General features: G+C 40.4%; 4 protein-coding genes across 6 annotated transcripts; all 4 read right to left on the minus strand.

Moving 5' to 3' along the window:
- Positions 1-588: 588 nt before the first annotated feature.
- On the minus strand, positions 589-12,951 carry heatr3 (HEAT repeat containing 3). Its single transcript, XM_067595143.1, has 15 exons — positions 12,654-12,951; positions 12,102-12,274; positions 9,030-9,117; positions 8,540-8,640; positions 7,997-8,106; positions 6,985-7,125; positions 6,395-6,687; positions 4,787-4,877; positions 4,388-4,542; positions 3,976-4,058; positions 3,709-3,845; positions 3,197-3,285; positions 2,536-2,679; positions 2,289-2,465; positions 589-1,949 (listed from the first exon to the last, which is right to left on the minus strand). The coding sequence occupies exons 1-15, from the start codon at positions 12,798-12,800 to the stop codon at positions 1,836-1,838; spliced, it is 2,043 nt and encodes a 680-aa protein (XP_067451244.1). The 5' UTR covers positions 12,801-12,951; the 3' UTR covers positions 589-1,835.
- A 166-nt stretch (positions 12,952-13,117) lies between these two features.
- On the minus strand, positions 13,118-16,027 carry cnep1r1 (CTD nuclear envelope phosphatase 1 regulatory subunit 1). The gene is made up of 6 exons (XM_067595199.1): positions 15,921-16,027; positions 15,430-15,501; positions 15,004-15,077; positions 13,911-14,020; positions 13,640-13,694; positions 13,118-13,539 (listed from the first exon to the last, which is right to left on the minus strand). The coding sequence occupies exons 1-6, from the start codon at positions 15,943-15,945 to the stop codon at positions 13,498-13,500; spliced, it is 378 nt and encodes a 125-aa protein (XP_067451300.1). The 5' UTR covers positions 15,946-16,027; the 3' UTR covers positions 13,118-13,497.
- A 534-nt stretch (positions 16,028-16,561) lies between these two features.
- On the minus strand, positions 16,562-22,019 carry LOC137186316 (arylamine N-acetyltransferase, pineal gland isozyme NAT-10-like). Of its 2 annotated transcripts, none has more exons than XM_067595166.1 (2): positions 21,905-22,019; positions 16,562-18,013 (listed from the first exon to the last, which is right to left on the minus strand). In XM_067595166.1, exon 2 carries the CDS (start codon positions 18,006-18,008, stop codon positions 17,136-17,138), a length of 873 nt encoding a protein of 290 aa, XP_067451267.1. In that variant the 5' UTR covers positions 18,009-18,013; positions 21,905-22,019; the 3' UTR covers positions 16,562-17,135. The 2 variants fall into 2 exon arrangements, with proteins under 2 accessions (XP_067451267.1, XP_067451258.1); XM_067595157.1 differs by lacking the exon at positions 21,905-22,019 and adding an exon at positions 18,180-19,123.
- LOC137186328 (arylamine N-acetyltransferase, pineal gland isozyme NAT-10-like) lies at positions 19,706-22,025 on the minus strand. Of its 2 annotated transcripts, none has more exons than XM_067595179.1 (2): positions 21,905-22,025; positions 19,706-21,125 (listed from the first exon to the last, which is right to left on the minus strand). In XM_067595179.1, exon 2 carries the CDS (start codon positions 21,118-21,120, stop codon positions 20,248-20,250), a length of 873 nt encoding a protein of 290 aa, XP_067451280.1. In that variant the 5' UTR covers positions 21,121-21,125; positions 21,905-22,025; the 3' UTR covers positions 19,706-20,247. The 2 variants fall into 2 exon arrangements, with proteins under 2 accessions (XP_067451280.1, XP_067451287.1); XM_067595186.1 differs by having other exon boundaries at positions 21,876-22,002.
- Between the last annotated feature and the right edge of the window lie 1,119 nt (positions 22,026-23,144).

Here is a 23,144-nt window from a genome sequence, read left to right on the forward strand (position 1 = left end):
CTGGGAGCCACTAACCTAAAGTCAAATTCCTTGAATGTGTAACATTATTGGGCCAATAAAAATGATTCTGATTAATGATTAATCTGTCTTTTCACCAAGTAAATTAATCCTTTTGATGACAAAATGTCTGAATTTTCTTAAGTTTCTCAGAGCCCAGGGACAACTTCAAATTGCTTGTTTTATCTGACCAGAACAGGAAAAACAGCATATCCTCACTGAGGTGGTGAGACCAGTATAAGTGTTTTGGATAACTGGAAAATAACTTGATCAGCTGAAAACTCGTTTCTGCACTAATTCCTAATACTTTATAACCTTGTCTTTTTCCCCCACTGGTATGATGCGTTCTGTGTTGCTGCTTACTCTGTTTTGTGTTTTTCTATTGTTTAAACTCAATATGAAATTACCTTTAAGAAATTCCTTACAGTATAAAGCAACAGCAATGTTTCGTATCAAACCTTAGTACTGATCATTATAGTTGAACCAACTTTTTTTCCATGACAGCATTTGGGGGGACATATGAAAATCCACATGCATACCTACTCCAGATAATCTTCATATTATGCAAAGAAAACACTTTTCACAACATACTTAAGAAATCAGGATTTATTTCAAAAAAGGCATTTATTCATAGCCTAAAGACACATTCTCCCTCAAATGTATCTCTGAAATTGTTTCTTTTTTTTTTTAGTGATATGCAATTTTATTGATATTCCCCTGAAAAGTTGCCGGAAACCCAAATCTAGCAAGCATGTCTGACTCATTTGTGGGTGAAAGTCACCTTTATTTAGAGGATAATCGAAAGCTGATGATTGTTACTTTGTAAGCTTCTTAAATGATGATAAACAATGGAACATGTGCAAAAGAGATGACCCTATCCTGCATGTACATTATTCAAACCTGCTCTGTTGTAGAGCAGGTTGGTTTGTTGTAGCAGCATTTATGGATGCTGACTGATCACTATTAATCTATTTGTACTTTTGACAAGAATGCTTTCAGTTTATTTATTCACCACTGTGGCAACTTGCAGACAGAACAGTTTGAAAATGTAGCGCTGCAAGAGCAGCTACAACTCCATACACACAGTAGTGCTTCGCAAAGTGTGCAATTACTGCTGTGAACACAGACGGGAGGTGGAGGAGGCACAGAGAGGAAGAGGTAGAGAATGTCTTGTTTAAATCCATTTTAGTCTTATTACAAACTTGGCAGTGAGCTTACCAAACCCTTTCAGCTTAGTCAGTTACTGATTTTTTTCTTCTTCCTTCTTTAGGCATGCCAATCGATTAACAAAATTCAATTACACAATATTCATATCCACAAAATCCTCTCTTTCTCATTAAGTAGCGGAGACTAGAATGTTTCCTATACAGGCCTGGAATGAGCAGTTTTCAACAGCTCTGCCTCCAACTCATTCTAATGTTTGGCCCTCTGAAATATGGGACAAGAATCGGGGTATTTGTGTCAAAATCCGGTGTCAGGTCTCCACACCAGATCTGTTAAAATGTTACTTGGAACATATGTGGTGGAAATATACAAATTCAAGTCTGACAACTATTTTGGTTTGAATGATGAATATGAACTGAAGAAGGAGAAAATTAAAAAAAAAAAAACTTTACTGCAACATGCAGTAACTAAAAATTAATAGATTCCACCCTGTCTCTCTTCACAGCAAATACACGTTCACATCACTAAGTAAATCATTATTTAGAGAAAATAAACATTGAAATCAAGCAATAACAAACGGTCTATTACCAACATAATAAATACTTAATGGTTTCACAACCATATTCTGTCTCATTCTAAGGTCCTGCAAGCGTCTCTCCAAATCATACAGGTTCTCATTTCTTCACCACCTTCTCCAGATAACCGATGAATCTTCTCAGGTTAATTTTGATGTTGTCCAGCACACACAGCTGCTGAGGGCTGTACTTGCCTCTCCCTTCTTTACGAATCTAGGAGAAGAAAAGATGATGGTATTAAAAAAGGTTAAAAAAAAAAAAAAATCTCACAACCGACTGGAAAGATAACGAGAGAATGTTTGAATCTTTTTTATTTCTTAAAACAAGCAGGACAACAAAGATTTTGCACCTGTGACTTGCTAAACTATTATTGTTCCCTAAAACTGACGAGGCCATAGTGAGCAGTACCGTTTACAAGGAGGAAAACACAAAAATTCCTGTGGTGGGAGGGTTGGTTTAATAATGCTTCAAATGCATTTGAAATATCTTATAGCCAAGCAGATAAAACAAACAAAACAAGAACAGGATTCAGAGAAGAAATGAATCTGGTACCTTGGCCTTAAACACAGGTTGAAGTGCCTTCAATGCAGGTAGTAACTGGATGTTTTTAGCTGCCGTCTCCGCCTCGTCTCCATCCGCGAAAACATCAAACAAGGCGTCGAGTGCTTCTCCGCTTACAACCAGGTCGACATCTCTTGTAGCAATTTGAAGTAAGGCGTTTCCGATCAACTGTGGGGGCAAAGTTTCTTAGAGGCAGAACAGATACTCCAGAAGAAGAAAAAGGAGAGAAAAATGGTACCTGAAGGGTTTCAGCAGTGCCCTTCTCTTTGGCTAATGTGCTGCCGGTGATGCCTAGAATGGCGACGGCGTTGACCCTCACACTGACAACTTCACAGCGGGTGGCTGCTTCGCTCAGGCTCATCAGCTGCTGGGGGGTCATGTGCTAACAAAAACAAAACCAACCGCACAGATATTGAGCTGTCCAAAATAAACATGGTTAACAGTGTTTGGTGTGAACTGGCTTTTTAACTTTGAGAGGAATACAAAGTCTAGCTTCTGTGTTGCCTCTGTATTTATTTAGCATGGTATTTATTCACTGTTGATGAACATGGAACCAAAGTTTATGAGACACTCCACCAATTTTACACAAAGTCTGCATTTCAAACTGGATTAGTGGGTTTGAAAAGTGTGGACATTTACCAGGCAGGAGAGGAATAACTAAAGATGTCACTTAGTTGCATTATGGGAAATGTAGGATCCAGGATGTTGGGAGCTTAACCCGTATTAGCTACTAACTGCATAGATTTTGATTCCTCTTTTTTTTAATCTGTCTCTTGTGAGATCCCCAGATATATGGAAGTGCAACACTTAATCACTGGAGTGCACATTTTAAAACCACCCATAAAAGGAAATGCTTAAAATCACCAGAGGAGAGGCCAAAGCTGTGATGTATTCTGTACCTGGGGGATATTTTTAGAGGCAATCATCTGTAGAAGAGATCGCATGGCACTGATGACAGCCTCTAGGAACTCCTCATCTTTGGGTAGCTCTGAAAATTTAAAAAAAAAAAAAAAAAAAAGGTCAACTGTATTTACTTGGCATATGAATTAAATACTTCAATACTGCAACTCTATACACTGTATACCTGCTGTATTTTTCATTTGTGTGCCATGCCATTTGTGCTGTGTGTCATCTGTTATGACATAAATATCTTTGTTAAACATTTTAATGCTTTTTTTCCATCTGACCATTTTAAATGATCATTCTACAAACAGATCAGATTGTGTCACATTTACTTGTGGTTTTCACTTTTCATCACAATTTTGATTCAAAATCTAGACTTGAAATTACTTAAATTTGTATTTTTTCCCTTTTCTTCACATTTTTGTGTGTATTATAAATATAAAAAATAACAGAAATATCAAATGTGACTTGTGTGCTATGTTACAGTGCTGTGACATAAATATGAGACCTGCTGTGCCAAACACCAGTGTGGACAGGTGCTGTGCCGCTCCCTGCAGGGCTGCTGCTCCTCCCAGAGACTCAGCGTCCATGGTGGAGAGGATGCTATGGAGGCACGTCAGCGCCCGGGACTGTACCCGCTGCATCCTGAAAGAAAGCAGATAAGAAAAGAAGAAAAAAACTTAACAGTGAAGATGTGACAACAGAAAGTGCCAGAGTGCCTTTAACAACTTCTGATCAGTGGATTTTTAAGAGAAACTTTAAGTGAGAGGGTTACTTTTTTATCAGGCTTTTCCAGGAGGGATTCTGATGGCACACATCCATGGCTTCCTGTTTGGGGAACTGAGTCTTTTTGAGGACCTTGAATCAAGAGGGAAAAAAACGACATTACAAACATCTTCATGCTATTCAGTGTGGTCACATAGGTGTATGTATGTAAATAGATCCAAATAATTAAATCCATTCTGCCTGGAGTGTAAGATGGTTGGGGTTCGCCTCATAATTAAACCATATTTTAGGTTGGTAATTATAGAAACATTAACTATTTATTATTGACTACATTCAGATTATTGTCTAAACTTTTTGACGCTGTGATGAACTTTGTTTATGTGATAGCTCCACTGAGGATTAGTTGCAGATACTCTTTGACCGAGGTGAGGTGTGACTGAAGAAGCAGACAGGTTATTTGCCTTTTCTGGGATGCTGTGATTGATCAAGGCCCCGTGAACCTCAGCAGACAAACACAGTGGAGACATGAGATTGGACACTCCATCACAAAGGCCATCAGCACCCATTTCACTTTCATCGCTGCTTGACGTCTCCTCCCACTCGTCGTCAGATGGGTCTGAAGAGGCACACGTACAATACGATATGATCAGGGCAATCGTGACACAGATTCAAGTCGAACATGGCTAATGCGGAGCGACAAAAGGCATTCCTAGGTTCTCAAATTAACTCTTTTCATGTATTTCATGCTATAATAGCCTTTACGATAGACAAACACATACTGGGTGGCCATGTCACAGGAAATAATGTTGATAGGAAAAGTGCCCGGGGTCAGCACTGCTGTCCGTGCCCACTACACTCACCGTCAGAGCAGCACATGTTGACGATGATCTCTAGGGACGTTTGCTGGGCTGTCAGCAAGGCCATAGCCTCCCTCAGCTCCTCCTTGCCCCTCTGGACAAAAACAACCAGCCATGTGAGTCAACATCCTCCCAAAACGATGACTGTTATCACTGTTATCACCCAGTTGGAGCTCAGCTACCCGCCACAAAGAAGAGATTTCTTTCAACGGTTGTACCCAGACGTTTCAAATTGCACATTTTGAACTGGTGATGCGAGTGAAAACCTGCATTCAGGGTGTTACTTTAGAAGGGAAATTTTTGCTTATCTATTCAGTCTACTCATTGCAACTGTGTCTGTTTAGCAGTGTTGTGACAGAGAGTTGCTCTCCGTAGCTGTAGATTTACACTGCTGCGCTAGAAAAACCGAAGCCTGGATCGAAATAACCCCATTGTGTAACCCACAATATTACAGGGTATTTTGGAACATCATCGTGAATGTCAGCCGCAATCTTGGGGCTCTGGCTGTGACTGAGCTGAGAGGGACAGCTCTGTCTCGCCGAGGTCAGGTCTGGGGACTGTCAGCGTGGTGGAAGCCAGAAGCCGGTCCCTAGTTGAACCCTGGTTGAGTGTCCCTAGTCTGCTCCCTCCGAACCCGGCGGTTTGTCTGCTCTGTCAGTCTGGCTTGCACTGCTGGATGACTCATACGTCACCTTTTCACCTGCCATTAACATGCGCCGCCAAAATACAAAAGTGGATCGCCGTAAATACAAACCTCTGTGCATGTCATACCATTACTGTTGCAGCGTTTTTGTACATTTGTGTCATTTTACATGATTATATTTGAGCTTAGGGCACTTTGCCTTTTATTTGTATTTCCAAAGTGTCCAAATCAGTCCTTGAACAGATCAGGATTGCACCTCCGCTTTGTTATTTACTTATTGTTTATATATACATACATATCACTGCTTACAGAAAGTTGAATACGCAGCGTTAATTTAAAGTTTGTTCAGCATTTTCTTCAGCGGCACAGACAGCTGACGTTAAGCAGCTCTTGACAGCATGCATGAGCACTCGCTTTTAAGTGCTGATTTGGGAAAAGTGTGTTAAAAAGATCGTTCATAGAAACACTTCAATTTCTAAGATCGATTATCAGAAAACAGACCAGAGCTCTTCATTGGGTGTTGATTTACATCTGGGTCTTTACGTCTATGTTTTATCCTCCTGCAATCTGCTGATGACGGCAGCGGATGACGGATGCTACGGAGAATGGAAAGGGGTTTTTAGTCTCTCTGACAAGTGTGATTCACTGTGTTCACAGGTCAACCTCTATGGCCAGAGGGGCTCAAGCTCACTGTATGCATAACGAGGAAAAGCGACATCTAGAGTACTGGATTTAAATACCAACTTGGACATTATGATCTCCCGGCATTTATCTGTGAAACACTGATAGGAAGTTAAGACGTAAATGTCCAGACAGGTTTGACATAACAGCCAAAGCCTCCATCTCTAAGTGTCTTCAGCTTGTTTTGACATGAATGCGTGTCTCATAGTGACATGTAAAAGATACATTCTAACAGCGTTAACAAATTAGTACCGGGGGTAGGGGTGGCAGTAAGAGACACCACTTACGGGCAAGAGGTCAGAGAAGTCGTTATCGACTCTTGCAGCTTTTCCGTTCCTCTTGTGTTTAGGTGCTTCCTCGTCGTCGTCCATCTCTTCCACAGCAAGCTCTCCTGCGGCCTGGTCGTCCATGTCTGTCACAGCCGGTGCGTTACTGTGGCGCGCCTCTTCTGCTTGTCTGAGTTCAGGGATCAGCGTACCTGCGTCCAGATCCAGGCACTGTGACAAGGTGGCCACCGCGGCGCTGAGGGTCTGGGCCTGGCGGGCAGCGGGAAGGCTGCCTTTCACGTTCCACAGTGTCCCTGAGGTGACACAGCAGGCTGAGTTATGGCTTAAAGGAGGAATATTATGAGTATTACAGTTAAAGGATTCATCAATTGATGTGTTTATCTGGGTGCTGCAGCTTTGGCAACTTCTATAAAGCTCAATCAAGAGCACTAAAAAAGGGTATTTTCTCAGATTATATTTTTTCTTCTTTCCTATATTTATACACAGCTTCAACTATCTAATGTCTCTTTCAAAATGTGTAATAGTGCCAAGTTTCAGTTTTGTACAATTTAGGGGGAAAAAAAGGGGGCATGACAAGTGACAAATTCTACCTGCAGCCAATGTCCTGAGGAGAGTGTGTGCCATGCCAGGCTGAGATGACAACAGCACAGTCTCCAGGGCTCCAAGCACAGCAGTGTTCATGCTACATAGCAGCTCTGGGTTATCCTCAGTCACAGTGTGCAAACAGTGGGCTGGAAGAACACAGGATGGAAAAAAAAAGACTCTCTTAAAAGCTGGCTTCTCAAAGTTGAGAAACCAAATTAGTTAAAGGTTAGGTCTGCCAAAGGCCTTTATTGCCAATAACAATGGTGAAAGTCCTATTTGGGAGGACAGAGCCTGTACAGTTATAGCTATTATAGGACACGTGTAAATGTCAATGATCAGTTCACACATTGTAAGTCATTTCTGTGATCACCCTAATTACAGAGCTCGCAGTGTCTGCTCTATTTACACATTGTCATCACATCAAAAACGTTTCCCACGTCACACATAATGTTTAAGGATATCAATTTTCATAAATCCACTTGATGTTCAGGTGAGTCTATGTTATCTGCTGGACTGGGTCTCAAAGGAACAGTTAGACATTTTGGGAGATTTGTTTAGTTTATTCGCTTTGGAGAATTAGATGCAAAGATTAATACCACTCTCATGTCTGTACCATAAATACAAAGCTACAATAAGCAACCTGTTAACCTAGTTTAGCATAAAGACTTGAAACAGAGGGAAACAGCTAGCCTGGCTCTGTCCAAAGAGCCCACAGTGACTTCCTGGAGTCTCACCTGCCTGCTTCACTGACTCAGCAGTGAAGTTAACAGCTATGTACATGTATAGTTTAGCATTGGTGAGGATCTGACTGTCAGCACTGTTTGGAGGTACAATCACGTTTATGTCAACAGGACCAGTACCAGGAGAAAGAGAACTCTGTGTCCTGATATTTGGAGAAAATTGAAGGTGACCATGAGTGAACATATGTCTAGATGAGATGTACTCAACACCTTTATAAATACACCCTTACTAAAAATACCAATTATAACAAGTTAACACTACATCATTTAGACCTACCAGCAGATATGGCCAGTTCCACGTTGTGTGGGTGTCTGTCCAGACACTGGATGACCACATCGAGAAGACCCGATTTGTTGAACACAGTCAGTGCCTGGTTGCTGCTCTCACTGGCAGGACGGGGGGGTGGAATACCAGAAATTAATACTCATAGAGGGACATTTTGCATCATCTTTGGGTCAATAACTATGATTTAAGGTCAGCAACAATGGCAGAAACAAAAATTCAAGTAGAGGGCAGGTGATTTTCTGGACTAGCTGAGATAATTTAAGGAGCTTTAAGCATATAAGGATTGTTTTCTGCTTCTTTCACAGCTGTAGCAAATGTACCTTTATTTTTTTACACCTAATAGCTTCATGAGCTACCAAGTAGACAACAGTATAAGACTGGTAATACAGGGTGTTTAGCTCACAAGAGAGAACCTGTGTGCATCTATGGAGTAAGTGGTAGGGAATGCATGTTCAGCAAACTGTCCTTTGATAAATACAGTAAAAAGTGAGAAACACACTGCTGTCAACCAGCTTGCATGACTTCTCGGCTCACCAGAGATTCCACAGGAGGTTCACAGCCTCATTGGCTACGTCCTCCACTGCATTTTTCTGGTCATTCATCTGTACTGCAGCGCCATCAAAACCAGCACAGCTCTGGAAAGAAAACCAGACTGTGTTCAGATGAAAGCGAAACAGGTATGAACTTTGTCTTTGCCAACACCCATCCGAAAAATGTTAAAATGTAAACTGGCAAGATTTTTCCCGTAGCAACATACTGTACATCCACCTACATTCAAATACTTACCTGCTCAGTCACCAGGAACTATTACGTAAAAACTCGGAAAATCTATAAAAATAAGTGATTCGTATATTTCAACTGTCAGCTTCAACCACGGGTCAATGGTAGCTCATTTACATATTGTGAATATCGTTGGTGTGGAGTGAGACCTAATTGCTGAGGATATGGTTCGCCTGCTGGAGCAGCTGCTGATGAGGAGGAACTGAAGTGATGGGATGAGCTAAAAGCAGTGGCGGAGTCTCACCTCCCGAAGCAGTGCTGTCAGAGGCGTCATGACGTCGTGCTTCACCATGTCCTCACATACCTCCTGACCTCCGCATGCACTCAGATTTCTGTCATGGAGAGGGAGACGCACACTCATCATTCAGACGGAGGGGATTTGCTGTCAGAAATGCTGTTTGTTTGTATGTGTGTGTGTGTGTGTGTATGTGTGTATGTGTGTATGTGTGTATGTGTGTGTGTGTGTGTGTGTGTGTGTGTGTGTGTGTATTCAGGACATGTAAGCTGATTTGAGGTGTGCTGGAGGACAATAATCAGTGCAGGGGTTCAGGTTGTACTCTGGCACAAAAACAAGTGTTGATTAAAGAGGATGATGTTTGAAACAGTTTAGATTGTCATCATCGCTGGTGAAGTTTCTTAGGGGGGGGAGTTTAGATAGTTATTTAGGGGTAAAACTAATTAGAATAAGGGAGGGGCATGTAACATGAGAATATGTCAGATTCCCACAAAAAAAGAACACAAATAAGTGTATAATTGTGTACATTATGTCATGAGACACTAATAATACAGGCCATCAAATCATGAACACTTCCCAGTATCTTCTTACAACCGTACCTTTTATTGGAGCATGGCGCCCCCTACAGAAGTAATATGACAAATACCTCTGTACCCCATACACGAAATGCTACAGAAAACAGAAATATGCTACATGAAAGAACCTAATTGATTGAAATAATGTGCTCTGAATCTTATTAGAAGCAAAGCTTATTTTTCCTCTACTGTAATCTTCTGTTTATATTCTCTAGCTGTAGGCTATTTCTGTTGCAACACATATTTTCCCTTAAACTTTTTGATCTTTTGTAAAAAAAAAAAAAAAAAAAAATCATCAAGAGCACATACAGCATATCCCAACATAACACGTAGCTTGTACAGCAAGTAAACAAAAACCATGGGAAGGCTAACAGTATAACAGACTGCAGAGGCTGTTAACACATACGTCTCTACATGGTTTGGTATCAGTAAATCCTAATAGAAAAAAAAATATTGTGCTGTCTGTGCCAGCAGTTGCAAGCTGCCCAAAAGTTGAGCGTTTATTATAGCCGGCTCTACACGCTCACAGGTGTTTTCACTTATGTGCCTGATTAGACTCTTTTCAGGACAGAAGAGGCATGTGAGAGGTGTGTGTGAGATCAGTCAGGTTAACTGAAAACACCTGCGTGGGTGTGTAGAGTGTAAAAAGACACATGATATGAACCTAATTTTCTTTACTGTTTATTATAAGCATTACTATATAATCTGTCCTACATCCTGCTGCTGCTCTTCAATGGTTTTGTTGGCAAATTGTTACGTTTTCTGGCACATCACCGCCGCCAACTGTTGACCAGCAGAACTGAAACTGGTGCAACTGCATGCAAGATGTTTAAAAAAAAAACAGGCACTCACTCGTAAAAACATTGTCGAATTTATTTACTGCTGGTGACAGGCTGCGTTAACACTACTGGCCTTAATGCTCAATTCTGAATTTTTATTTGTGTTGATGGTCCACATTCATGTTTGTAAGTGACGTGCTGATTTAACTGAAATGTGAGCCGCATGTGCACAAGAACAGCAACAATAATGTCATTCGTGTGACAGTCAAATCATAAACGTGGATGTCATAGCTGTGCTAGCATACATGTCCAGGATTATTTGTCGGTATGTGAATTCCGATCTGACCGTTCAGACAGCGGTCACATAGCCAGAGATTGGATATGAATCAGATCTAGGATCACATATGCATGTGGCCCAGATCTCATCTGTAAAAATTGGTTTGTTCACACTTCCATGAAAAAATCCTATTTAAGTCACTTGGAGGCAAAAATGAACAGATTTAGGCCACTTCAGCATGTAATGTGAACATAGCCAAAATCTCCACGGGGTATCTTTAAGCAGGACTTCCCACCTTCACCACAGGGTAACATCCTGGATCAGCTGGTGACACTGACTGGACTGAGCAGGGATTTCTAATTTGGCAGACAGTAGATTCTGCCTTGATCCCTCAATAGGTCTTTTTCAGAGAAAACAAACTCTATTCATATTGTAAATATACTAATAACCCTCAGAAATATTCTCATTAAGATTTTAAAAAAAAAAAAAAAAAACATAAATTGAAAAGAAGCACTATACTGAATCATTTTTCTCACTTTACATTAGGGGGTTGCCACAGTTACTTACAGCAGACATTTTGACAAGTCACTGCAGGAAGAGCCAAGGTGCAATTAACACCACTAGTAATAGGCTGCATCCCAATAAGTTTTGCCAGTTATTCTGCGTGCTTGCACATAGCTTCCTGGGATGGAGCATTGCCATCATTAGTGTTATTAGCTCCACCTGGATATTTTCTAATTTGACAAGTCAAAATACAAAAATCAGGGTCTCATCAGACCCTGATGAAGACTTAGAGTCGATACGCCTTGGTCTGCTTGATTGCCTATAATTATATATATGTATATATATAAATTCACTATATTATTTCACCTGACAACAGGATGCCTTTTTTCCATGGTTGTCTGCACTACTTAAGGACAAATATTTAGCAAGACTTCCTGGACTTTGTTTTTTGTACTTTTACCTGCCCCAATGAAGAGCACCTGTCATATGGACCATCAGAACCATGCAGTGCTTCCTCCTCCTGTTGTTGACAGGTCAAAATTTGCTGTGGAAGCCTGGTGACGTTGGTGTTGGTTAATAGTTAAAAAAGGTGTCTATTCAAGATCCCTTGATAGAGATTTTTGAGGACTGTTGCTACCAAAAGACTCAAAACATGCATGTTTCAGGGTGAAACAGGACTTGACCCAGGATTCCTGGATTCATAGATGTCAGCCCACTGAGCATCACCGTCACTGTTATAAACTCACTCTTTCTCCCCCTGCTGACACTCCTGTTTGTTATAAATTCTCCTTCACATAGTGACCTGATGAGTGATTCCTCTCCTGCTGTTTTCCCAAAAGCACCTGAAGGCCAAGATGAAATAAGATCATCTGAGTCAACAAATGCTTCTGCAGAAACAGGGTTCTGTTGGTGCAGTTAACAGCCCACCACAGTACTACTGACTCACCTGAGTGCTCCGGTGGCGGTCTCCCTGACAGACAGGCTGCTGTCCAAAAGCATGGGCCCGAGGCGCCTCACAGCATCCCTCTGCAGGAAGCCCGGGATAGTCTGGCTCTGTTGCACCACCCGAGAAATGCTGGCACATGCAAACTCTCGTACGTCTGCACTGGGACTCTGCAACTGTGGAAGGAATAATATGGAATAAACCGTAAAAACCTGGCCCACCTCAGACTTCCTGCAGTCTGTTCAACATCAGAAACACAGATGAATCCCCAGCTGCACTCCTTTGGCACAAGAAATAAAAGTGTCAAATCTGGCTTTAAGACAGGTCACTTCAGACTGACAAATGTCAAGTGGATGAGAGCAATAATTCTTAACATAACAAATGCCAAAGTAAAGAATTTTGACATAAATACAAACACTAGATCAACTTAGAAGCTGTCTATCTATATTCAACCATTTAGACATAGGCAGGGATGTGTTTACTACAACTTAATTACAAAACATCTTAAACATAAAGTCATTCCGGTGAGAAAACACGACTGGACTGTGCTCATACTTTCTCCAACAACTCTGCAGCTGGACACCCATCATCATCATCATCGTGGTCTTCTTCCTCAGCGTCCACTTCCTTCACAGCATTCGCCGGCAAACCAACCGTGTTGAACTGCGGACGCTTGAACTTCGTGGTTTTACTTTTACCCATTTCAGTCTTATTTCAAGTGCGAGCGGCGCATAAACGTGTCGTTTTTCCTCTTGTAATATTACACACCGGCGTGACGAACAAACCTCCAACACACCTCAGCCTGGTTGGAGCAGCAGGCCATGTGGAAGACTGCTCCCTGCCGTAAAGTGCACGATGCTAACGGAAAGCAGAAAATTCTGTCGCAAAATCTCTCATATGCAAGACCATAGACTGTATGTGCAAGACGTATCCATAGTCATAGTCGTCTATATCAAATAAACTAGTCAAAAGCATGACATGTAAAATAATAATAATAATGATAATAATACAAATGAGACTTTTTTATACACCTTAAGAATTTATTAGGTAAATAACTTTAAAAAATAGAAACATTTAGATAAAATACATGCTCAACATCAGAAACAGAGATCAACACATCTGAACTCACACTCAATGAGTCAAATATATATCAAAGACTTATGTGAGCAGATCAGCAGCTTCCACTTCAAAACTGTTAAAAAAAAAGGCCCCGTTCATTTCTTCTTCCTTCTTCCAAAAGCATTTCCATCATGCTGACAAAATCTGCCTTGGTTACTGTTCCCCTTTCATCCACTCCGATCACCCAAAGGACTCAAGATACAGGGTGATCCATCAGCGGATTTTTTTCACAAAGACCAGATACACTGTCTGACCACCACACACATACACAAGCCTGTGGTTATTGGATATTCGGTCGTGGTTTGAGAATAAGCTTCCCCGTCTGTAAAAAGACACACAGAAGACGAGTGTTAACATTTTTACACAAAAACAAGTCATCTGAAGGCTACAGGTCACAACATCGAAAGGATTTGTTAACTCACATCGTCACAGGACATGTTGTATTCTGCTAAAACCGTCCGACAGCGGGCAGCGATACTGAAGGCGTAGAGGTCAAAGATGTTAACCAACAGTAAGTCAGACAAAAAGCGTATCACAGACCTTTCTGAATTAAAGCTGTACAATGTAGCACGAGAAGGGTTCATATGAGCTGAAGTGCAAATGCCAAATTATTTTCTGGACTATTATGTCTGGAAAATATATGCCAAGATATTTACACTACTTCATATGAATTGAAATAAGACAAAAGGATACATTGATGGTGCAACAACTCGTTTGTGTATCCCAGCAAAGAAAAGAGCTATGAGAGTGATGCAGCTGATGGTGAAGAAGGGATGATTCCACAGTGATGAGAAGAAAGAGACCTGCAGAACAAAGAGGAACAAAGCCACAGCAACTGTTACTCATTATGTCGATAACAAAACAACAAATTACAGGAAAAATTTAATTCCGATACCCCCCCCCCATTTGTTTATTCCAATTCCCCCACAGCCCCCAATCACCCACCCTCACGAGAGCTGATGGAGAAAGACAAAAAAAGGGAGAAGGGAAAAAGGAAAAAGTCTGGTGGTGAGTTGAAGTATGTTATCAAGGGTTGCATGACATCCTGAAGCCATTGAGAGATGGATGGGACTCGATTAGATTTGCACTAGAGTAGAAGATGTTATCATACTAATAAAAATGTGAAAGCTAAAGTGTCTGACTGTTTAGAGGTGAATAGACTACAGTCCTGAGGGCAACACTTTCACTTTTACAGTACTTATTTATAGTGAAATATGGAAGTTCTCAGTTATGGAACATAAAAAAGAAAAATGACTGGCTTCCAGAAGAAATGTGATTATTCCACAGTAGAAAAAAGGATAAGGCAAATTAAAGCTAACAGAGGCAATATCTATCTAACAATCTGAACTAAAAACTTAAGACAGTAGCTACATACTGCGTATTGGCCCATCGGCATTAAGTCTGAGTCACGTTGCTGTTCAGTGAAGAACAGCATAATTCAACCGCACAGTTTTGTTTTTTGTTATGCCGATGACCAAGTAAATGCTGCTTCATTTACTTGAGGTTTAGGGACAGTCAGTTCTGATATGACTGTGCAAGAAAAACAGTTCCACATCAATTTTTTCATGAGACATAATAGCTTAGGTCTAAAACTGAGCTAAAGCCTGGCATGGTTTTGTTGGGATATGGGGACATCATATTTTTTGTCCGATGATGCTAGCTCTGATGCAAACAACCAGCATCAGTGCACAAATTATAAAATAAAACAAAACTGTCACCTCCATGCTGAGTTTCCCCTTTATGTTTCAGTCCTCACAACTAGACATGTTTGCCCATTAATACATACCTTTTGTGTGTCAGGGTCTATTAACCAGTTCCAAGCCCCAGTAGCCGTGCAGACAGACACCACTATCAAAATCACTGAGATAAGACAAGAGAATTAGGCCCAGTGCCACAACGTGAAATGTATTTCACCAAAAACAAACCTCTATACATCTTCTCCTCAATGCTAGTGACACTTAACTGCTGTATCATCCTCAGTTTTGCTCACACACACAAACTTTGACGTCTGAAACTTGTAATTATGTCTGCACCAACTTCTGCTTTTACTATACTTGCTATACATTTTTTACTCTTGATTCTTCTCTTTGATAAATCATCAGAAGTAGGGGTCAGGTTGACGTCAATGAACAGAAATACATGCTTGTGAGCCACAGGGTGCAACATGTTCACCACCCTGGTTTGGGTGATCACCACTCTCACAGTTACTTACTTCTCCACCTGCCTGTTGCAGGTTGCAAACAGGAGACATACTCTGTCAATCTTCTCTCAAAGGCCTTCAGGTCTGGCAACAAAGACAAAGGCACATAAATACACATTGTGTAAAGGGATTTTGTATCACTGGTGTATCACCTGGCAACTTAGGGAATACACTTTCCTGTGAAATGCTCTTTCCCCTCTGCAGAATATGTAAAGTAATATATACAGTTGCTGACATGATGTCAATAAATAACAGATTTAACTGATGTTATCTTGTTAACTAACGTTACCCACAACACAAGCGACTGTCTGCTGTCAGTTAAGCTAACAAACATGCTAAGTGTCGTAAGCAGACTAGCCAGCTAGTTACCTTACTGTTGCAGCTAACTTTAAAATCACAACCAAAGCCGTTTGTTTTGAATGTATCCTGTAATTACAGCAACGGGGCTAACACAAGTCGAGGGCTATATAAAAAGGTGGTAATTTGTTTTCTGTGCTGGTTACCTTCGGCCTGTTCCAGCGAGTTCATGTCTGAGCCTCGTCCTTCCTGTGCGCCTGCGCCCCTCTCAGCTGAAGGACAGGCCGAATAAGCCAATCCGCATTGCCTGTGTGTTCAGCTCTAACATGATTGGATGAAAATTAAGTAATGGGTGGGTACTGAGAGCTAAAGTCCCGCCTCTGTCTCATTGTCCAATAAGGAGCCTATGGACGCCGGTGATGTTGTTCTCAGGTGGCAGGTGAGGGTCAGACACATTTATTTCAGCTAAAAGTTTAATATTCATAAAAATTAGTTTGCCAACGACAGCAACAACAAAAAAACCTTCTCAGTTTTTGTTAAAGAATGTGAACAGTACTTACAGACTATCAAATCTTGCACTAATAAGGCTGTAAAAACTGTTAGAGTATATTTTTGTGTCTTTAACTGTTTTTATTTTATTTTGTTATTCATTATATTTATTCTTTATTTTTTTCTTTCTATTTCTTATGTGTCGTTCGTGGTGCCCACTGACATTTTGTTCACCAGAATGTACCTTGTTCTTTATTGTTCTCAATAAAGAAAAGGAAAAAAAAAGTACACCCCTCTCCATAATTCTCAAAGCTGAATTATTATGGATATATTCAGTATAGGAAATAGTCTAGACAGCTTGAGTATCATTTTATTTATTCAGGACCATACTACATGAATTACATTTTTATGATGATATTTAGAAAAGAATGAATTAGCTCCTTTTTCTTTCCACATTTTCATCATTTTAGGTACAGATTCATATTGGTTTCATCTGTCCATAATGCTTTATTTCAGACCTTTACATCCTAGTTTTCTTTACTTTTCTGCAAATATTTATATTATGAGGCATGCTTGGGTACCTGCTTTAAATGTACTTGATTACTTACCACACAACTCTGGATCTGCGAAGTGTTTATTTTCACTTTCAGTCGTTACACAATGGCATTGTTAATGGCGCAAAAAGTTCAAAGCATAGTTAATGAAATGAAATCGACACAGGTTGATCCCATCATTCGGGTCAACTTGTTTACTCTCTATTTTTACTTCTTTCAGTTCTAATACAATTGCATCATTTACATTTTACAATTTGATTGAAAGCATTATTATTGGCATTAATTAAATAGGCATTTCTTCAACAAGTTGCCCTACCTGGTCATTCAAAAAAATCAGCACATTCCACAACAATTAAAAAACAGAATGTGTGTTGTTTTTCAGAGTGAGTAGTCTGCTTTTTTATTTGCAGGCTGCAGTTTGTTCTGCAGTTTTACACTGAACTTTTCCCTCAGAATTTGCTCTATCTCATCATCTGTTATTTTCCTCATGTCTAAGAGATCAACACCTTCCTCGGGTTTGAAGGTGACCTCACTGTAGGTCCAGCCAACAAGGGCTCTGAATCCTGTAGATGTTTCCAAAGAGCAGATGGACTTACAGGTAAACAGTGAACTAGGATCTGTTTGAAGTGTGTCGTTTATCTCAAAGAAGTCTTTTGCTTCTCGGGGCATCAAGGTGAAGCAGTAGATTGTAGTTATCTCCTTCTTGTTCACCAGACTTGATGAGGCAAAGTCTGGATTGAGAACCTTTGGCTTTCTACCAGTCTTCTCCAGCACCCAGACACCCTCCTTGTCTATCAGATGAAAGACACCTGCTGCCTGAGGTTGGTCCTTTCCAGAGATGAGCTCCAGGGGCTCCAATATTTGAGAAGACACCCCAAAGCTTACATCTGCTATGTAAGCCTCTCCATCAATGACCACCTTGTTGATGAGATGATTTTCACGGGGGCCGAAGTTTTTGATGATACTGTTGAAGACTCTGGCGCCCAATGTGGTGGTGTCGTAGCCCATTTCTCTCAGCACCCAGCCAAACAGGAAGTTGTTCTCAAGGCACCAGCCCCCACGGTTGTTCCTAACTATCTTATTGAAAATGGCCTCAAGGTCCATGACGTTCCTCTCACCACAGTGAACGCTGAGGTTTTCAAATGGAATTGACATGACATGCTGTTTGTGGATCAACTGCAGTGTCGCAAGATCGGGTTTATCATATGAGCCATGGAACCCAATCCTTTTGAAGTACTCCTCCAAATTCATTTTGCCTGCAAAATACAGGAAATTGCATAAATTTACAAGACTGATCTACCTGTTACAGTTGCACAATTTTGCAAAGTCATCTCCTAACTGTCTCAAAACCTAACCCTAACCTTAATAAATCAGTTATCTGAAATGTTCAAATTCTACATAAGCCGCAGTGTTCAGCCTTACCTGTCATGTTACTGTAGGTTGACTGGCTAGCAATCAAAATCGTGTTGGACGGAGTATTTGCACAGAGCAAAGGCTGCATCAAAAAGAAAATGCAATTCGGCTACTTTTTCTAGGAAGTCTAATGAGCTGTAAAGAGGTGGAGCATATGTAGTCAGTAAAACATGACTGTGTTTGGGTTATTGATTTACCTGGGCCACGTGTTCCACTGTACAAGAGGTGTTGCTCCACTGCTACCCCGCTATGCTACAGAATATACAGGTAGCAGACAGATAAATGTACCTTCTGTGATTTAATATGATATGCAGTGTGTTGGCAGGGTCTAAGTTCATGTGCAGGTTTACAACCTTCTAGAGGGTTGTAAACCTGCACCTCAGTCTCAAGGTGTCACTGAGAACTACCATCAGGCTCTCAAGGCCCTGATTAAAGCCGACACTGTGTACTGCCCAGGAGACTGGGATGTAGCCATGATGTTCTTCCAGGATTTTGTCAATGAATCAACTGGTTTAAGCCCATTTGAACTTGTTTATGGGCATGAAGGGAGAGGGCCTCATCAGATGGCAAAGGAGAAATCATTGGAACCAAATGGATCAACTGGGCTTTTACAGTATGATGCCACGTTCAAAGACAGGTGGAAAACTACCTGTGAGCTGGCTGTGAATGAGCAGGGAGTTTCACAAAGGAAAAACAAAAGCCCGTTGTTAAGGTTTCCTGTAAGTTAAGTAAAGGAACTTGATTAAGGAGGGGCTTAAAGGTTGGGAGCTTGGATCAGTCCGCTCGGGCAACAAGTCCATAAGGGCAAGGCAGGATGGCAGGTCATAAACAGGCTGCAGGTCTACATAAAAGTTGTGATGGAAGAAGCAGGTAAAGGCAGACGAGAACAGGGGGGAATGACTACAACTCTGCAGTAACTTTGACAATCTGGCAGAGGTTTGGTGTAACTGGGTAGGTATAAATACTGAACTGGAATAAGCACCCTCCCCAAATCAGGGAAAATAAAATGTGGAGAAAAGGCAGACTGTGTGCACACCAGTAGCAAAGAGTTTTAGGTGCCTCCTCACAGAAAACACTATGAAACAAGTAAGTTAAATGACTTTAATAAGACCCACCAGCAAGTATAAACACAAGGTTTTTTAAATGTAATCGTAAAAAAAACAGTTTAGGTTGTTCTGTCAAACACTTGTTGATCTATGCTACGATTTGCCTTTGTGTGGCCAAGAGGACAAGAGGAGGATCTGAGTTTCTGTCAGCAGGAGATGGATGCCTTCTCCTCTTGATCTTGATCAGCAAGAACAGACTATTCACCCAATACTCAAACCTACAGGCAACAATAAATCTGATAATGCTCCAAAAACAACCCCAAAAGGGTCACTGACCATTTTATTGGCCTGTTTTCTATGATTTTTCAGATTATATAAAGGACTCCACTGCACTCTCTCATCATGAAACTCAGTTTTCTCCTACAGCCTTCTAAGAAAACCACAGGCTCAGTCATGTTTTAAAGGGAAAAAAATATACAAGTTTATGAGTATAATTTTGTAGCATTATTTATGAGTACAGTTGCAAGAATACCCTAGGATAACAAATTAGCATTAAACTCTCCAACTGGGGCTTAGCTTTCCCTACTATTCATTAGGTCTTACAGCATGTATTTAAAAATGCTAAATATACAACTTTAACTAAAGCAAGCAGCAATGGTATTACAACAGTATAATACCAGCAAACAGCCTTGCTTATGATGTAGATTTTCTCAGATATAAAATAACTTTTTCTTAGGTTTGTACTTTCTTTAAGAAAGGCATTTTGCTCCTTCTATCAAGTCTAGATAGTTTGCTCTTCTACACACATATACCAAAATCATAAATCCAAGACATGTCATTCAACCACCCTCAGATCCCAGATATATCCAGAGGGCTCCAACAGTCTGCTAACTCCTTGATACAACAACACATGGAAATCATCACTCAAAGCACTGTTAATGTTTAAATTAGATGATCCTTCAACAAGCTGCTCCACCCGCTCAGGCATGAAAGCAACAAAAGTTGCAAAGGACAACAACAGGATCTACTTTTCAGAGAGTGTAAGAAGCTTTGTTGTTTACAGGCTGCAGTTTGTTCTGCAGCTTTATACCGAACTTTTCCCTCAGAATTTGCTCTATCTCATCATCTGATATGTCCCTCATGTCTAAGAGATCAACACCATCCTCAGGTTTGAAGGTGACCTCACTGTAGGTCCAGCCAACAAGAGCTCTGAATCCTGTAGGTGTCTGCAATGAGCAGATGGACTTATTGGTGAACAGTGAACTAGGATCTGTTTGAAGCATGTCGCTTTTATCAAAGAAATCTTTTGCTTCTCGGGGCATCAAGGTGAAGCAGTAGATCATCTTCGTTTCCTTCCTGTTCACCAGACTTGATATGGCAAAGTCTGGATTGAGAACCTTTGGCTTTCTACCAGTCTTCTCCAGCACCCAGACACCCTCCTTGTGTATCAGACGAAAGACACCTGCTGCCTGAGGTTGGTCCTTTCCAGAGATGAGCTCCAGGGGCCCACGCACTTGAGAAGACACCCCAAAGCTTACATCTGTTATGTAAGCCTCTCCATCGATGACCACCTTGTTGATAAGATGAGATTCATGGGGGACAAAGTTATTGATGATACTGTTGAAAACTCTGGCGCCCAATGTGGTGGTGTCATAGCCCATTTCTCTCAGCACCCAGCCAAACAGGAAGTTGTTCTCAAGGCACCAGCCCCCACGGTTGTTCCTAACTATCTTATTGAAAATGACCTCAAGGTCCATGACGTTCCTCTCACCACAGTGAATGCTGAGGTTTTCAAATGGAATTGACATGACATGCTGTTTGTGGATCAATGTCAGTGTCGCAAGATCAGGTTTATCATAAGAGCCATGGAACCCAATCCTTTTGAAGTAATCCTCCAAATTCATCTTGCCTGCAAAATACAGGATATTGCGTGAATTGATGCCACTTTCTACTGGCCCATAAAAAAAAAAAAAAACACGTATAAAACATGTACAAAGTATTACTAGATAATGATAGCCATGAATTTAAAAGACCAGTCTCAATTACTTCTTAAAAATCCGTTTTAAACCATTTCATCACTTGCTCTAGTCCAACATGAACAAACCAAATGTTTCTAGTTATGTTTTTCTTCATCAATGACAATTTGTCATAATTAGAAAGGGTTCGTAATATGCATATTTGAATATGCATATTACGTTATAATAAATATATTATTAATAATAAAAGGCAGTTATGAAATGTGTAGAAGCTTAACTTTGCCATTTAAATTAGTAATTCGTAAGAGTATGTGATCAAAAACGCACGGAAGAGGATTAGGGCCACGTGAAAATTTTATTTGAGTTCTGACTTTAAACTCAGAACTCAAATAAAATTTTCACATGTGGCCCTGATCCTCTTCCGTAAAAAGACAAAGGAAATGCCATCCAGCTATTTTCTTTGAGAGCTGCATACCTTCCGCTCCTCTTTAACCAATACAAAGATTTGTACCTGCAAAAGTTATAGATAGTTCTTAACAAGATCGTCTAATGTCGCATTAACACTCGTATAGGCTCAAAACTAGTGGTAAACATGCCTCGCCCCTCAGTTGGCAGCAGAGTTAGCAGTATTTCGTTAAGTAGTTTATTGAACCCCTTAATTAATTGATCCTATCTCAAATCACCTGGTCCAGCGTTTGAAATGACCTCTTACCCACAAACTGTGATGTAACCTGCAGCTTGTAGTAATCGTTGTTGAAGTTTAGAGCTGGAGGTAAAACATGACGACGTTATCCGTGAGCTTGTTTGCAGTTGTAGGGCTTCACGGTCACCGCTGGAGGACGCTTTAACACACACAGAGTCCACTTTAGTAGAAAGTCTCACTAGTTTTTTTTTTTGTTTTACATGACCACAGATTAAATAATACTGTGGGGATATCGTTCAGTGGGAGTCCTTAACCATATAATTTATGCATTAAGATAGATTTAATTTAAGATAAATTTACAGTGTCTAGTTCAGACACTTTTACATTATTATATCTACTACATGTTGCCCCTGCAGTCAAAAACTTCCGCAGATGACAGTATTTCTGTTATTACTTTTATTACGTTTTTGTTAAATAGGATAAAACAGTTCATTTCGTGACTTTTTTAATTCTTCGCTTTTATTCTGAGGGCACGGGTCTCATACCGGAAGTTTCATTTTTGCTGCCTGAGCGCATCAAACTGACTTTCGAAATAAAATCCCTATGAGCAAAAACATGGGCAAAAACCTATGGCAAAAACGTACAGACCAGTATAATTTCAGAATTATACGCCATAAAGTTCTCCAATTCACTTTTAATTGTATTTGATGTATCTCGGATTGATTTTTCAAGTAAGATTCAAAACTTTATTTGTCATGTACTCACATATTTTCAATATGTGCAGTGTAATGTGAGGGTGGCATACTCTAGAGGATGTGCTAAAAGGCTGAATGTGAAAACATAATAAATGGAATAAGAGTTTTAAAAAAATAGCTACTACTTTTTTTTATTTGTCTACTAATTATTATTAGTCATACTTGCCCACTGCTACCACTATTATGTTAGTCATATTTCTATTATTGTTGTTATTGTTATTGCTATTGTTATTGTTGTTGCTGTGCTTCTCTGTGTGTCTCTCTCTCCCCTCTCCCTCCCTCTTTCTCTCTCAACCCAACTGGGTTGAAGCAGATAGCCACCCACCTGAGCCCAGTTCTGCTCGAGGTTTCTTCCCATTAAAGAGTTTTTCCTTGTTGCTGTCACCAAGTGCTTGCTCATCTCTGTAAATTAAAGAGTATAGTCTAGACCTGCTCAATGTGAAAAGTGCCCTGAGATAACTTCTGTTGTGATTTGGCGCTATATAAATAAAATTGACTTCACTTGATTAGAAACAATAAATATCAAAGACAAATTTTCACAGAAAAATATATAA

The sequence above is a fragment of the Thunnus thynnus genome, chromosome 1 (genome assembly GCF_963924715.1).
Source record: "Thunnus thynnus chromosome 1, fThuThy2.1, whole genome shotgun sequence".
NCBI lineage: Eukaryota > Metazoa > Chordata > Actinopteri > Scombriformes > Scombridae > Thunnus > Thunnus thynnus.